Below are 13,036 nucleotides of genomic sequence, written 5' to 3'. Positions count from 1 at the left end.
TGCCACGTGGGTCATACCTGGCAAATCTCATTGAATTTTTTGAAGTGGTGACTGAGGTAATGGACAGGGGAATGTCTATAGATGTTATTTATCTAGACTTCCATAAGGCATTTGATAAAGTCCCACAGAAGAAACTGTTAACTAATGTAGAAACCCTTGGAAATAGAGGGCAAATTAGTGACATGACTGGGAAATTAGATGAGTGGCAGAGGACAGAAAGTAGGGATAAAGGGTAGGTACTCAAATTGGCAAAATGTGACTCATATCCCACGAGAATCTATGTTAAATTATTCACATTATTTATTAATGACTAGAATATCAGTATGGAAAATAATATATCTAAATTTGCTGATGACACAAAGTTGGGTGGCATTTTAGACAGTGTAGAGATAGCATAAAATTACGAGAGGGGTACCGCAAGTGTTGGGTCCACTGCTGTTTGTCATTTTTATAAATGACCTGGATGAGGGGATTGAAGGATGGGTCAGCAAGTTTGCAGACGACATGAAGGTTGGAGGTGTCATTGACAGTATAGAGGGCTGTTGTAGGCTGCAGCGGGACATTGACAGGATGCAGAGATGGGCTGAGAGGTGGTAGATGGAGTTCAACCTGGATAAATGCGAGGTGATGCATTTTGGAAGGTCGAATTTGAAAGCTGAGTACAGGATTAAGGATAGGATTCTTGGCAGTGTGGAGGAACAGTGGAATCTTGGTGTGCAGATACATAGATCCCTTAAAATGGCCACCCAAGTGGACAGGGTTGTTAAGAAAGCATATGGTGTTTTGGCTTTCATTAGCAGGGGGATTGAGTTTAAGAGTCGTGAGATCTTGTTGCAGCTCTATAAAACTTTGGTTAGACCGCACTTGGAATACTGTGTCCAGTTCTGGTCGCCGTATTATAGGAAAGATGTGGATGCTTTGGAGAGGGTTCAGAGGAGGTTTACCAGGATGCTGCCTGGACTGGAGGGCTTATCTTATGAAGAGAGGTTGACTGAGCTCGGACTTTTTTCGTTGGAGAAAAGGAGGAGGAGAGGGGACCTAATTGAGGTATACAAGATAATGAGAGGCATAGATAGAGTTGATAGCTAGAGACTATTTCCCATGGCAGAAATGGCTAACACGAGGGGTCATAGTTTTAGGCTGGTTGGAGGAAAGCATAGAGGGGATTTCAGAGGCGTGTTCTTTACACAGAGAGTTGTGAGAGCATGGAATGCGTTGCCAGCAGCAGTTGTGGAAGCAAGGTCATTGGGGACATTTAAGAGACTACTGGACATGCATATGGTCACAGAAATTTGAGGGTACATACATGAGGATCAGTGGTCGGCACAACATTGTGGGCTGAAGGGCCTGTTCTGTGCTGTAGTGTTCTATGTTCTATGTTCTATAAGTTGCAGAGCTGGGCTGAGAGGTGGTAAATGGAGTTTAATGCAGACAAGTGTGAGGTGATGCACTTTGGTAGGAGTAATCAGAAGGCAAAGTACAGAGCTAATGGTAAGATTCTTAGCAGTAAAGATGAGCAGAGAGATCTTGGTGTCCATGTACACAGATCCTTGAAAGTTGCCACCCAGCTTGACAGGGCTGTTTAGAAGGCATACAGTGTTTTAGCTTTTATTAATAGAGGGATCGAGTTCCAGAACCAAGAGGTTATGGTGAAGCTGTACAAAACTCTGGTGCGGCCGCACTTGGAGTATTGTGTACAGTTCTGGTCACCGCATTATAAGAAGGATGTGGAAGCTTTGGAAAGGGTGCAGAGGAGATTTACTAGGATGTTGCCTGGTATGGAGGGAAGGTCTTACGAGGAAAGGCTGAGGGACTTGAGGCTGTTTTCATTAGATAGAAGAAGGTTGAGAGGTGACTTAAGTGAAACATATAAAATAATCAGAGGGTTAGATAGGGTGGATAGGGAGAGCCTTTTTCCTAGGATGGTGACGGCCGGCACGAGGTGGCATAGCTTTAAATTGAGGGGTGAAAGATATAGGACAGATGTCAGACGTAGTTTCTTTACTCAGAGAGTAGTAAGGGAATGGAACTCTTTGCCTGCAACGGTAGTAGATTCGCCAACTTTAGGTACATTTAAGTCGTCATTGGATAAGTATATGGACGTACATGGAATAGTGTCGGTTAGATGGGCTTGAGATCGGTATGGCAGGTCGGCACAACATCGAGGGCCGAAGGGCCTGTACTGTGCTGTAATGTTCTATGTTCTATTCATAGACTGGGTGAATGAACAAAACTGTGACAGTTGGACTTCGGTATACACAAGTGTAATGTTGTCCATTTTGGACCTAGAAAGGATATATTTCGGTACTGTCCAGATGATATGAAGTTAAATACAGTGAATGTCCAAAGAGATTTGAGGGTTCAAGTGCACAGACTGTTACAAAGCCATAAACAGGTGCAGAAAATTATCAGCAATGATAATGGACACTCCCCTGTGTATCTGGAGGAGTTGACTATAAAAAACACAGAAGTTATGTTGCAGCTAACCCTGGTTAAACCCCACTTGGTATACTGTGAGTAGATATGGGCACTGCACCTTACAAAGGATACATTGGCTTTGGAGGAGTACAAAGTGTGTCCATAAACATGATATCTGGAGTTCAGAGATTAAGTTATTACTGAATGAACAAATTTTTTTTATTGTCTCACGTATTTTACTGTGAGGAGAACTGTAAAATATAGGTTGAAGCCTTTCCATTGTCACCCTGATCCGCTGCCAGTTTGAATATTTTAAGGATAGGAAAAGATATCACTTAAAGAGTGTCCACAAGTCCTGAGCCAGCTCATTATCAATGGCGCCTGCTCTGCCATCCCTTCTTCTAGAATTTAAAAGGTTAATGGATGATCTGATCAAACTCTTTGTGATATTAATAGAAAAAGACAGGGCCGATAATGAGAAAATGTTTCCACTAATTGGAAATTTTACAACTGGGGGCATTGTTTGAAATTAGGGCCATATCATTCAGGAAGGATGTTAGGAAGCACTTCTGCACATAGGGTGGTAGACATTTGGAAGTCTCTTCCATAAATGGCAGTTGATGCTCAATCAGTTGTTAATTTTAAACCTTAGGTAGACAATTATTTTTTAGCAAAGATATTAAGGTGTATGGGTCAAAGGCACATAAATGGATTTAGGTCACAGATCAACTATGATTTTATTGAATGGCAAAACAGGCTTGAGGGTAGAATCAGAAATGGTAGGAACTGCAGATGCTGGAGAATCTGAGATAATAAGGTATAGAGCTGGATGAACACAGCAGGCCAAGCAGCATCAGAGGAGCAGGAAAGTTGACATTTTCTGAAGATGGGTCTAGGCCCGAAATGTCAGCTTTCCTGCTCCTCTGATGCTGCTTGGCCTTCTGTGTTCATCCAGCTCTACACCTTGTTATCTCTTGAGGGTAGAATGGTCTGTTCCTGTGTTCACGTGTTTCTAAAACGCTACCTTTGGTGGAAATACTACTTTTCAGCAAATTCCACTTTACGCTCCTTTTGGTATTGATTTGCTAACATTATTATGTCAAGGGATCTCATGATTATAATCTATAAAATATTTGAATACTTCAGCAAGAGCATAGAATAGTTCATTTGCACCTCTCATTTGTATGAGACCATTATTAATGGATTGGAGGGAGAAGTCTTTTTAACACTTCATTAAATATATGAAATAATATGTTTTAGAAATTTAATACATGCTAACCGTTGAAGTCCTTCATATATACAAATCCTGATAACAAATTTAGATGAACTGTTTGATCAAATTTGCCATTGTGACTTACTTTACAAATAATTGTACTTTGTTACCTTAGAATATGTTGATTCAAGAATCTGAACTGCTAAGGAAACAACTAGAGGAGTCTCTTCATGATAAGGTAATATCTTTCATGCATCAGAACATATGAAATAACAATACTTGTTGATTAATCATAACAGATACGACTAAGTTTCCATGAGACATCAATAATTAAGAATAACCATGTATTCCCTTACTGTAATATTAAACATGAAGTCAGTGGTGAAAAATTGAAACAAGTATATGGTGGGTTTTTTTGCCACTAAACTCAACAGCAACTGAAATATGAAAAAGCGACCTAAAAGAAGAGATATTGATAGTGTAATAGAATTGTAAACTCAGTCTTGCTATGAATTTGGATATGCACTTTTTAAAAAAATTCATTCAGGGGATTTGGGCATCATTGACTTGGCCAGCATCATTGTCCCCTCCTTAGTCATCCTTGAGAAGACGATGATGAGCTACTTTATTGAACCACTGCATTTCTTCGGATGTAGAGACATACACAGTGAGTTAAGGAGGGAGTTCCAAGTTTATCCGAAGCTTTTGATATAGTGATACTGAAGAAACAGTGACATAGTTCCTGTCAGTATAGAGAGTGGATTAGAGGGGACTTTGCAGGTGATGGTGTTCCCATTTATCTGTTACCTTTGTCCTTCTAAATGGTCATGGTTATGGGTTTGAAAGATGCTAATAAAGGAGTCTTGTAAGTAATATGTACTGCTGCTACTGTGCATCAGTGGTGGAGGTGATGTTTCTGAATGTTTCATAATGGATGATATTAAGATTCTCGAGTGTTGCTGGAGCTGCATGCATTCGGGCAAGCAGAGAGTACGTCCTCAATGTCCTGACTTGTGCCTTGTAGATGATGGACAGACTTTGAGGTATCATGAGGTGAGTTACTGACTACAGAATGCCAAGTCTCTGATTTTCTCATGTAGCCACAGTATTTATATGGTAGTCTAGTTCAGTTTCTCTTATTTGCCCAGGATAAAGATAAGAGGGGACTTTGAAAAAGTAATACCAAGGCATAATGGTTAGATTCTCTCTTCTTGAAGATGGCCATTTCCTGGCATTTGTATGGTGCAAGTGTTACTTGCCACTTCTCAGTCCAAGCTTGGCTATCACTTAGGACTTGTTGATATTGGACATGAACTTCTCCCTTATCCGAAAAGTTGTGGATGGTGGAATGATCAGTGAACATCCTCACTTCTGATCTTATGATGGAGGGAAGTTATTGATGCCTCAGCTGAAGATGGTTAGCCCTAAAACAACACACTGAGCATGCTTGTCCTGTTGACCTGGAGCTGAGATAACTGACCTCCACCAACCACCACCATCCTTTTTGTGCTAGATAGCCAGACATGATTCTAACCAGCGAAGAGTTTTTCTTCTGATTCCTGGTGACTTTAATTTTGTTCAGTCTCCTTGATGCCACAGTGGTTGAATGTGGCCTTAATGTCAAGGACAGTCACTCTTACCTCACCTCTGGAGTTCAAATAATTTGTTCATATTTAAACGAAGGCTGTAATGAGGTAAAGAGATGAGTGAGCCTGACAGACACAAAACTGAGCGTCAGTGAGCAGATTATTTCTAAACAAGTACAGTTTGATAACTCTGTTGTCTATCTAACTAGTTATCTATCAACACTCACAAGTCGATGTAGCAGGGCTGCACTGCTTAGGTCAGATCTGTTAGTTGTGAAATCACTTAGCCCTATCACTTACAACTCGGAACACAAGTAGACCTGAGTTATTACCCAAGATTGACACCTACTTCTTCACGGTGGTACATCTTGCTCTAGCATATCCTTTTAGACATAATTTGCAAATTTTAACCAACTGAACTGTTAGGTATAGTTAGATTAAAGTCAGATGTCCAAGCCAAACCTGCAACCAGACCACTCACTTCCCAGCTGAAATTGAAGTAAGATGAGTAGCAACTATCTCTGACTTCTTTAAAGTGATTTAGCACATTAAGTTTTAATAATGAGGGTGTCAGCCTAATTGCTATTTTCTGTTCACACATAACTGCAGTCAGTCAGATTTCCTGATATTAGGGAATGTGATGGTCCATTTGGTGAGATACTGGCAAATCTAGGAACAAATGACTTTACAGCTATCCCCTTTATCCTGAGTGCTTGCTGAAAGTACTTGTGATCGGACACCTTTTCTCCCACAACTATTTACCCCACAGACTTTTCTACAATGCCTCCAATTCCCCCATTATTATTCAATCAAGTTAGTTTGTTGTGATAATATTTATGTTATTCATGAATGGCGTAACTTCCTGGAATTTTAGTGGTAGCAATAAAGCCTTCATTATTTGGGTATTGCTGAAAAAAGGCGCATTGTGTTGAAGCTTTTTCTCTTGCACTTATCAGGATCTTTTTGCAGCACGCAAACTTAAGGGAAATGTCAGTACTTATACTGAATAGAGAAGAATGCTAATTGGTTGGCAAGTGAACTCTGATTGGTAGAGGTGTTGCCATGGCGCATGTACAAGTTGATGATGATTGACAGTTAACTGCAAAGATTTTTTTCAAATTTTATACCTGTGTAGATTGACTCTGATTGATCAAGAATTGCCTGAGAATTGCAGCAGCAAATGGCTGTCACCTATTTTGTTCAGTTGAAATAGGGTCAGTATGTTTAGTTTCTTTTCTTTCTGCAAAAAATTGTGGCTTGTGTAATACTGTATATGTGGTATATAATTGCAGCATACTGCAAACCTCATTAGCATACCTAAATAGGTTGACTACACAATTCTTCACACAATTCTTTGGGACAATCAAAAAAAAATAATTTTATTGCCAAATCACACAGAACAATGGATGCTGTGGATGAATTTGCAAGTATGGACTAAATGGTAAGACCCAGTACCTTGTGTATTGTAAGCAGTCAAAGGGATGCTGTTTGGTACGGTCCTCAAGTCTTTGGGACCTACATCTTCCAAAAATGGCATTATAACAGCACTGATTCTCTTCAGTTGTTTTTTTTTACAGGAACGATTAGCAGAAGAAGTTGAAAAGTTTCACTCCGAGGTTCAACAAATGAAAATGCAATCTGCTGCTTTGTTGGACCCAGCCAAGTCCAGGTAATTTGAATATAAATGGCCAATTAATGGCAAATGCATTGTAATTTTACAAAATTGCTTCACATGATATAAAATCATTCACCTACAATGCTTATTAATAAAAACAAAATGTATTTTTTTCTCTTCTTGTCCCTATTTCTTATTTTGTGCTGGATTTTACCAGCCCTCTGGAGAAGGGTTGTGATGTGAAAGTGCAAAGGAAGGCAGCTGAAGGGAGCATGATGTTTTTCGCTGCCACAGGATTTTCTTAATGATCGGCCAATTAAACCAATTTAATGGCTAATCATTGACCACTTTCTGGCTGTCCTCGCATTTTACCAGCATCAAAAAGAGCTACTACAGTTTGGGGAGACAGCCAGATAAGCCATGATGGCCTTCTACCAGGTTTCCATCAACACCAACAGTGTCACTGAAGAGTACACTCCTCTGAACATGGGTTTGCTTGCCTGGGCCCACCACATTAATTTAAAATTTTATCTGGCCTTTCAGAGCATCTCAAAGTAAAAGTGCCTTCTACTTCTTTACATAGCCATATTTATTAATGGTAGTGCCAAGGCTTCTAGGTTGCCAGCCCATTGATTGGGCTGGAAGTTCTAGAAGGAGGGCAGGCATTCTCAGTTCAGCAGTCATCCTAATAATGGCTTCTTAATTGCTTCTATGTTCTATATTCTGCTGATAAAATTCTACCCCAAGTCCCATCAAGTCGTGCACAGACTCAAGCTCTGCAAGACTGCATACTTTTTTGGGAAAATTTCCTATCTTTGTGTCACAGTATCAGTCCCTTGTGTTTACTCTCAATTGTTACCTTTTTGTTTCTTGGATGCATGATTTTGAAACAGTGTTCTTGTTGCCTCTCTATCTACTGGCAATCAAGTTTTCTTTCACTCATTTGCTACCTTTCTTGTGTGAAGGTAGCCATTCATTTATTTCCTTTCTCTTCAATACCTGTTCAGTTAATGTTCCTGATCTCTTTTAAATTATCAATGGACATTTTCTCCCAACAAGGCATTATGTTTTTATATGTTAGTGTGCACCACTTCAGCAACACTACGCATGGCATCAAACATTACTGACAATCAGAACAGTAGCACATAGATTCACTATAATGCCAGGCTGCATATGCACAAAAACATAGCAAAATGAAACGTTATAAGGTAATCTAGAAGTATAACAGGAGGCAAAGACTATGAGATAGTGAAGGATCTTTGGTAGTAGTATTGGCAGACTGGAAAATGAGCAACGAAAATGGTAACATCATGGATTTTGTTTTGCTTTTTAGGCTCTCTAGTTCCTTCCAGTGTATTCAATGATAAATAAATCATGATCATGCGCAAGTCAGCAGATGAATATCTTTGTTGTTGATACGTGCAGTCAGTCCATCCTAGATAGTGGCGGTATCTCAACAGTGAGTGGTGTCAATTAGTTGAGTTGTTGATTGGTAATTCTATACAAAGCAGCTAAAAATAAGATCATAGAATAAGTTTAAAGAAAAAATCTATTTTAGATTCAGTAATAATAATTTCTGCCTTGGGAAAAGACAAAAAAATGGAGTCGAGGTTATCAGATCAACCATGATCTCATTGAAAAGCAGGTGCGCTGAATAGCCAGTTTCTGTTTCTGTGTCTTAAGGTCTCATGATCTTATTTTTAAAGAGACTGGTTCTTTCCTGTGACATTGCAGGACTTCTCAATCAGGATCGTATTTGCAGAGGTCAATAAACAATTCTTGGACACCTTAATGAGAAAATCTAGGTTTCCTAAATGAATACAATAATGTCCAGATCCCATGAATTGAAAGTTGACAGTTTTACTGAATAAAAATGCTTCATCACTTTCCATGTCCAAATGCATTTTTGCTACTTTTATCAAAGCCTTACTCAGTAACAATGGTCTGTCACTCTGGTGACATCAGTATTTTTGATATGATGTAGTCAAAGAACAAAGAAAATTACAGCACAGGAACAGGCCCTTCGGCCCTCCAAGCCTGCGCCGATCAAGATCCTCTGTCTAACCTGTCATCTATTTTCTAAAGGTCTGTGTCCATTTGCTCCCTGCCAATCCGTGTAACTGTCCAAATATATCTTAAAACACGTTAGCGTCTTTTAAGATATATTTGGACAGGTACATGTTCTTTGACTACATCATATCAAAAGTACTGACGTCACCAGAGTGACAGACCATTGTTTCTGAGTAAGGCTTTGATAAAAGTAGCAAAAATGCATTTGGACATGGAAAGTGATGAAGCATTTTTATTGTGATTGAACACTTTTGCTATGAAGATTAGCGTGAATTATTCTCTTTTAAGCAGAGAAGGCCAAGAGGTGTATAAAATAATGAGCAGCATGGTCAGGGAGAATAGGAAGCAACTGTTACCCTTAGTTGAAGTTTAATAACATCGGGCATAATTTTAAGGTAAAAATCAAGAGATTTAGAGTGGATTTGAGGAAATGATTTTGCATCCAAAGGGTGGAATCTGCAATGCATGACCTGGAAGGATAGCTGCTGCACAAAACCTGCCAACCTTTAAAAAGTATTTGGATGAGCACTTGAAATGTCATAGCATTCAATGCTATAGTGCTGGAAAGTGGGACAGGTATAGATTTAACGCTGTACTTTTTTGGCGCAGATTTGATGGGTGAACTGCCTGTTTGGCATTGTATGATTCTATAAATTATCTTATCCCTCCTCACAAAATAAAGCTTGTGTTAAAGGATGCCAGACTTGCGGATAAAGAATACAAATCCCTTGTAGAACAAAGCATGTTATGAGCTAACATATGAACTAATTATCGTAAGATATCAGTCCACCTGTTTCTCAGTAATCTTTTACCTCAGCAATTTAATGAAGTTGTAGCACATGTGTGAACATATGGGACAATGGCCTGAATATCTGCATATTACATTTAGTAGATATGGCAAACAGTTTAACATATCCTCAGTGATAAACAATAGGAACCAACAGACAACAGTGGACAAAGTGGCTTCAGAATACAAACACAATTCTTAATAGACAATTAAGGTGATTCTGTGAATAATGAATGTCAGGAAATGTGTGAGAACATAAAATTACGTTAATGTGTACTGCAGTAGAAAGTCCAGTTCTGAAATCTTCACCCTCTTGGAATAAGACCTGTTTTTCAGTAGACCAGGTGAGCATGAATTGCCAGCCACTATCAAAGTCACTACAGCCCTGAATTTCTCTTGTCACTGATTCCTTTCAGGGATCTTTTGGTAGAATCTGCAGGACTTCACAATCTGCTGCACAGAAACACATCTGCCAGGAGATCTACATCGTGCTTGCCTAGTCTGCCAGTTAAATCTATTTTACTATGAATGAAACCAATCGGAAGGAGATGACCTCTCTGATTTGATTCAGTGGGGTTCTCTTTGATTCTTTTACAGTGAGCAACAATAACAAGTAGTTTTTTTTTCTGGGCACCTCAATATTGGGATCAAATCTGATTCCTGACTTGGTGCTGGACCTGGTGACAGCTGTCCAAAAAGGTTTTCAAAGAAATGGCCAAAACTTAGCTGTTGTCACTGGAGTAGTAATAGGAGCTCCTCTAGGCCTTAAGGAGCTGCAGGCTACAATTGCAGGTAAGGAAGGAAGAGGTTGCCATAAAATGAGGGCACTAGCTTCATAATTTTCTTTTAAAAAACAAGAGATTATAACTGTGAGACTACAGGCAGCCAGTTTCTGTGTAAGTACTCTAGCTGCAGAAGACTTCGACTTGATCCGAGAAGACTGACCCCCTCCACCCCTCTGATTTTTGATCTCACTAGACTTTGTAACTATGTTACCAAGCTACTTGTCTTTTGGTGTTGGGTAACTGTCACATTGCCCAACCTGACTCCTTAAGAATGGCCAAGAGACATTAAGATGCCCACAAATTTTCCTCTGCCAATCAGCCAGCAATACACAAGAACAATCTGACAAATATGCCGACAGATTGATACCACCCCAAAAATTTTATCTCAGTCCAGAGAGAAAACTGGTCAGAAGAAAACTTTTCACGGAGTGAAGAGTGAGCCACTTTGAAGGCACTATTTATGGCCATAATGGACTGGATGGACCAAACAGCATCTTCCTCTGAAGTTGTATTTTTAGTTCCTGAATGACACATGGGTAAATTGTGGGCTTTTTTGTCCATTAAAAAAAGAAGCAACTTGCATTTATATATATTTTTGACTGCAGGATATCAAAGAACAGTTTATAGCCAATGAAATATTGCTAGAGAATATGACTGTCATAATTTGCATTTATATTGCAGCTTTTACAACATATAGTTAATACAATTGCTACCAAAACAATTTAACTTTTAATACTGAGATGCCTGCCGCACTACTTTATCTAAAGATAATGCAAACATTATTACTTTCCAGGCCACGTTTGGATACTTCACCTGATATGCGATATTCCATGGGCTCATTGATAGATAGCCAATCTGACCATTATAGGTCTTCCAAAATGCTAAGGAGATCACAGAAGGGGCGTGTAACAGGACACAGAGAAGAACCAAAGGTTTGCCTGTTAGATTTGATTTAATGTAGAATTGAACAATTATAAAACTATTACTATTGTTCCGTGAACTTTTCAATTCAGGTTGAAGTAATAAATCAGAATACTTCCAGTGAAATATTGATTTGATTTATTATTGTCATGTGTACCTAAGTACAGTGTGAAAAGTTCTGTTTTGCCTACAGTACAGGCAGATCATTACATACAAAGACATGCAGATCATAGGGTGATTGAACACAGCAGGACATACAAAGTTACAGCTGCACAGAACATGTATAAAAAGCAAGATCAACATCAGAGTCAAAATTTGACAGGTCCATTCAGCAGTCTAATAACAGTGGGAAAGAAGCTGTTCTTGAACCTATTGGTACATGTGTTTAAGCTTTTGTATCTTCAGCCTAAGGAAGAGGTTGGAAGAGATTATAAGTGGGGTAGGGGGGGTCTTTGAAAATGTTGGCTGCTTTTCAGTGGCAACAAGGGGTGTAGATGGAGTCATAGTCTGGGCTGTGATCACTACTTTCTGTAGTTTCTTACAGTCCTGGGAAGAGCAGTTGCCGTACCCAGCCATGATGATGATTTATGCCATGTTTTACCTTTTTAATTACAAAATACAATTTTTACATCATTTTGTCCAAACAAACTAATGTAATTTTCACTCTATACCTCTATAAGTAGAAAGAAAGCAATTTTAAGAAGCCTTCAAGTACTTCAACTGCAAAAAGTTACCACTGGCAAAGGTGAAGGAAAGGTGTGTTATTGATTTCTTACTAACAAATGTGGAAGGCTCTTCAGCAGGGTTCTCACTAGCCTCTAAGGCCCTTAGTACATCAACTATCAAAGGCACAAAAGGCAACTTCAGATAGATTCCATTTTTATGTGATAACTCTTTCTTAACTCCATGAGCAATAGTGTAAAATCACAATACTAACTGCTTAGTGAAATACTGCGTACAAGAACATAGTCACTCTGCCAACAAATGTTCCAATGTCTTCACATGATTGCCCAAGTAATGCTTCCAGCTGCAGCAGAGATGTCCTTTTGTGCAATTTCCTGACTCTGGTCCATGGCATATAATGCAATGCCTTTAATTAAGTTGTATGATTGGGCTATCAATCTAACCCTGACTATGCAGGGATAGCTACATGTGCCTATGTTCCAACTATGTTCATAACAGGGGGTGTCTCAACATACAGCAGTAGAGAAGGAGGATATTGTTTAGATCAGTTGCTATAGACAAGTGTCTGTATGTGTGTATGTCTGTGTGTGAATATGCATTTTAGTTAATTTCAACATTGTCCTTGTTTGTGTCACCTGACTTTTACTTCAGGATATTGTCCACTTCACAACATTTTAGCACAGATCTAAGTGCAAGACAGTTTTTAAAATATCCTTACTTTGCAACATGATAGAAATACACAAAAATGTCAAAAATAACTAATACAATAAAAGCGTTTACAGCATGATAAATACACAAAATATAAAAATGCCTTAGAGTGGAAAAATACAGAAGAAAACTACCGAAAGTAAGAGTGACACACATCCAGTTTTGTTCTTACTTCTTTATTTTGTTGCTATTAAAAAATTTGAAGCAAATGCTATTCAACAACAGAAAATATGTTCAAATATTTTTCAG

At 38.9% G+C, this 13,036-nt stretch overlaps 1 protein-coding gene across 13 annotated transcripts in view; it reads left to right on the top strand.

Moving 5' to 3' along the window:
• ppfia2 (PTPRF interacting protein alpha 2) overlaps positions 1-13,036 on the top strand; it is a 418,215-nt gene that overhangs the window by 265,977 nt on the left and 139,202 nt on the right. For all 13 annotated transcript variants that reach the window (XM_048548309.2, XM_048548310.2, XM_048548305.2 and 10 more), the window contains 3 exons: positions 3,807-3,869; positions 6,795-6,886; positions 11,268-11,406. In XM_048548309.2, the coding sequence (XP_048404266.1) occupies positions 3,807-3,869; positions 6,795-6,886; positions 11,268-11,406 (294 nt within the window). The remainder of the gene's footprint in view (positions 1-3,806; positions 3,870-6,794; positions 6,887-11,267; positions 11,407-13,036) is intronic.

This window comes from Stegostoma tigrinum, chromosome 18 (assembly GCF_030684315.1).
Source record: "Stegostoma tigrinum isolate sSteTig4 chromosome 18, sSteTig4.hap1, whole genome shotgun sequence".
NCBI classification, from domain to species: Eukaryota; Metazoa; Chordata; class Chondrichthyes; order Orectolobiformes; family Stegostomatidae; genus Stegostoma; species Stegostoma tigrinum.
The sequence above is the reverse complement of the archived record's forward strand: the minus strand, read 5'-3'. Positions and strand labels throughout refer to the sequence as shown.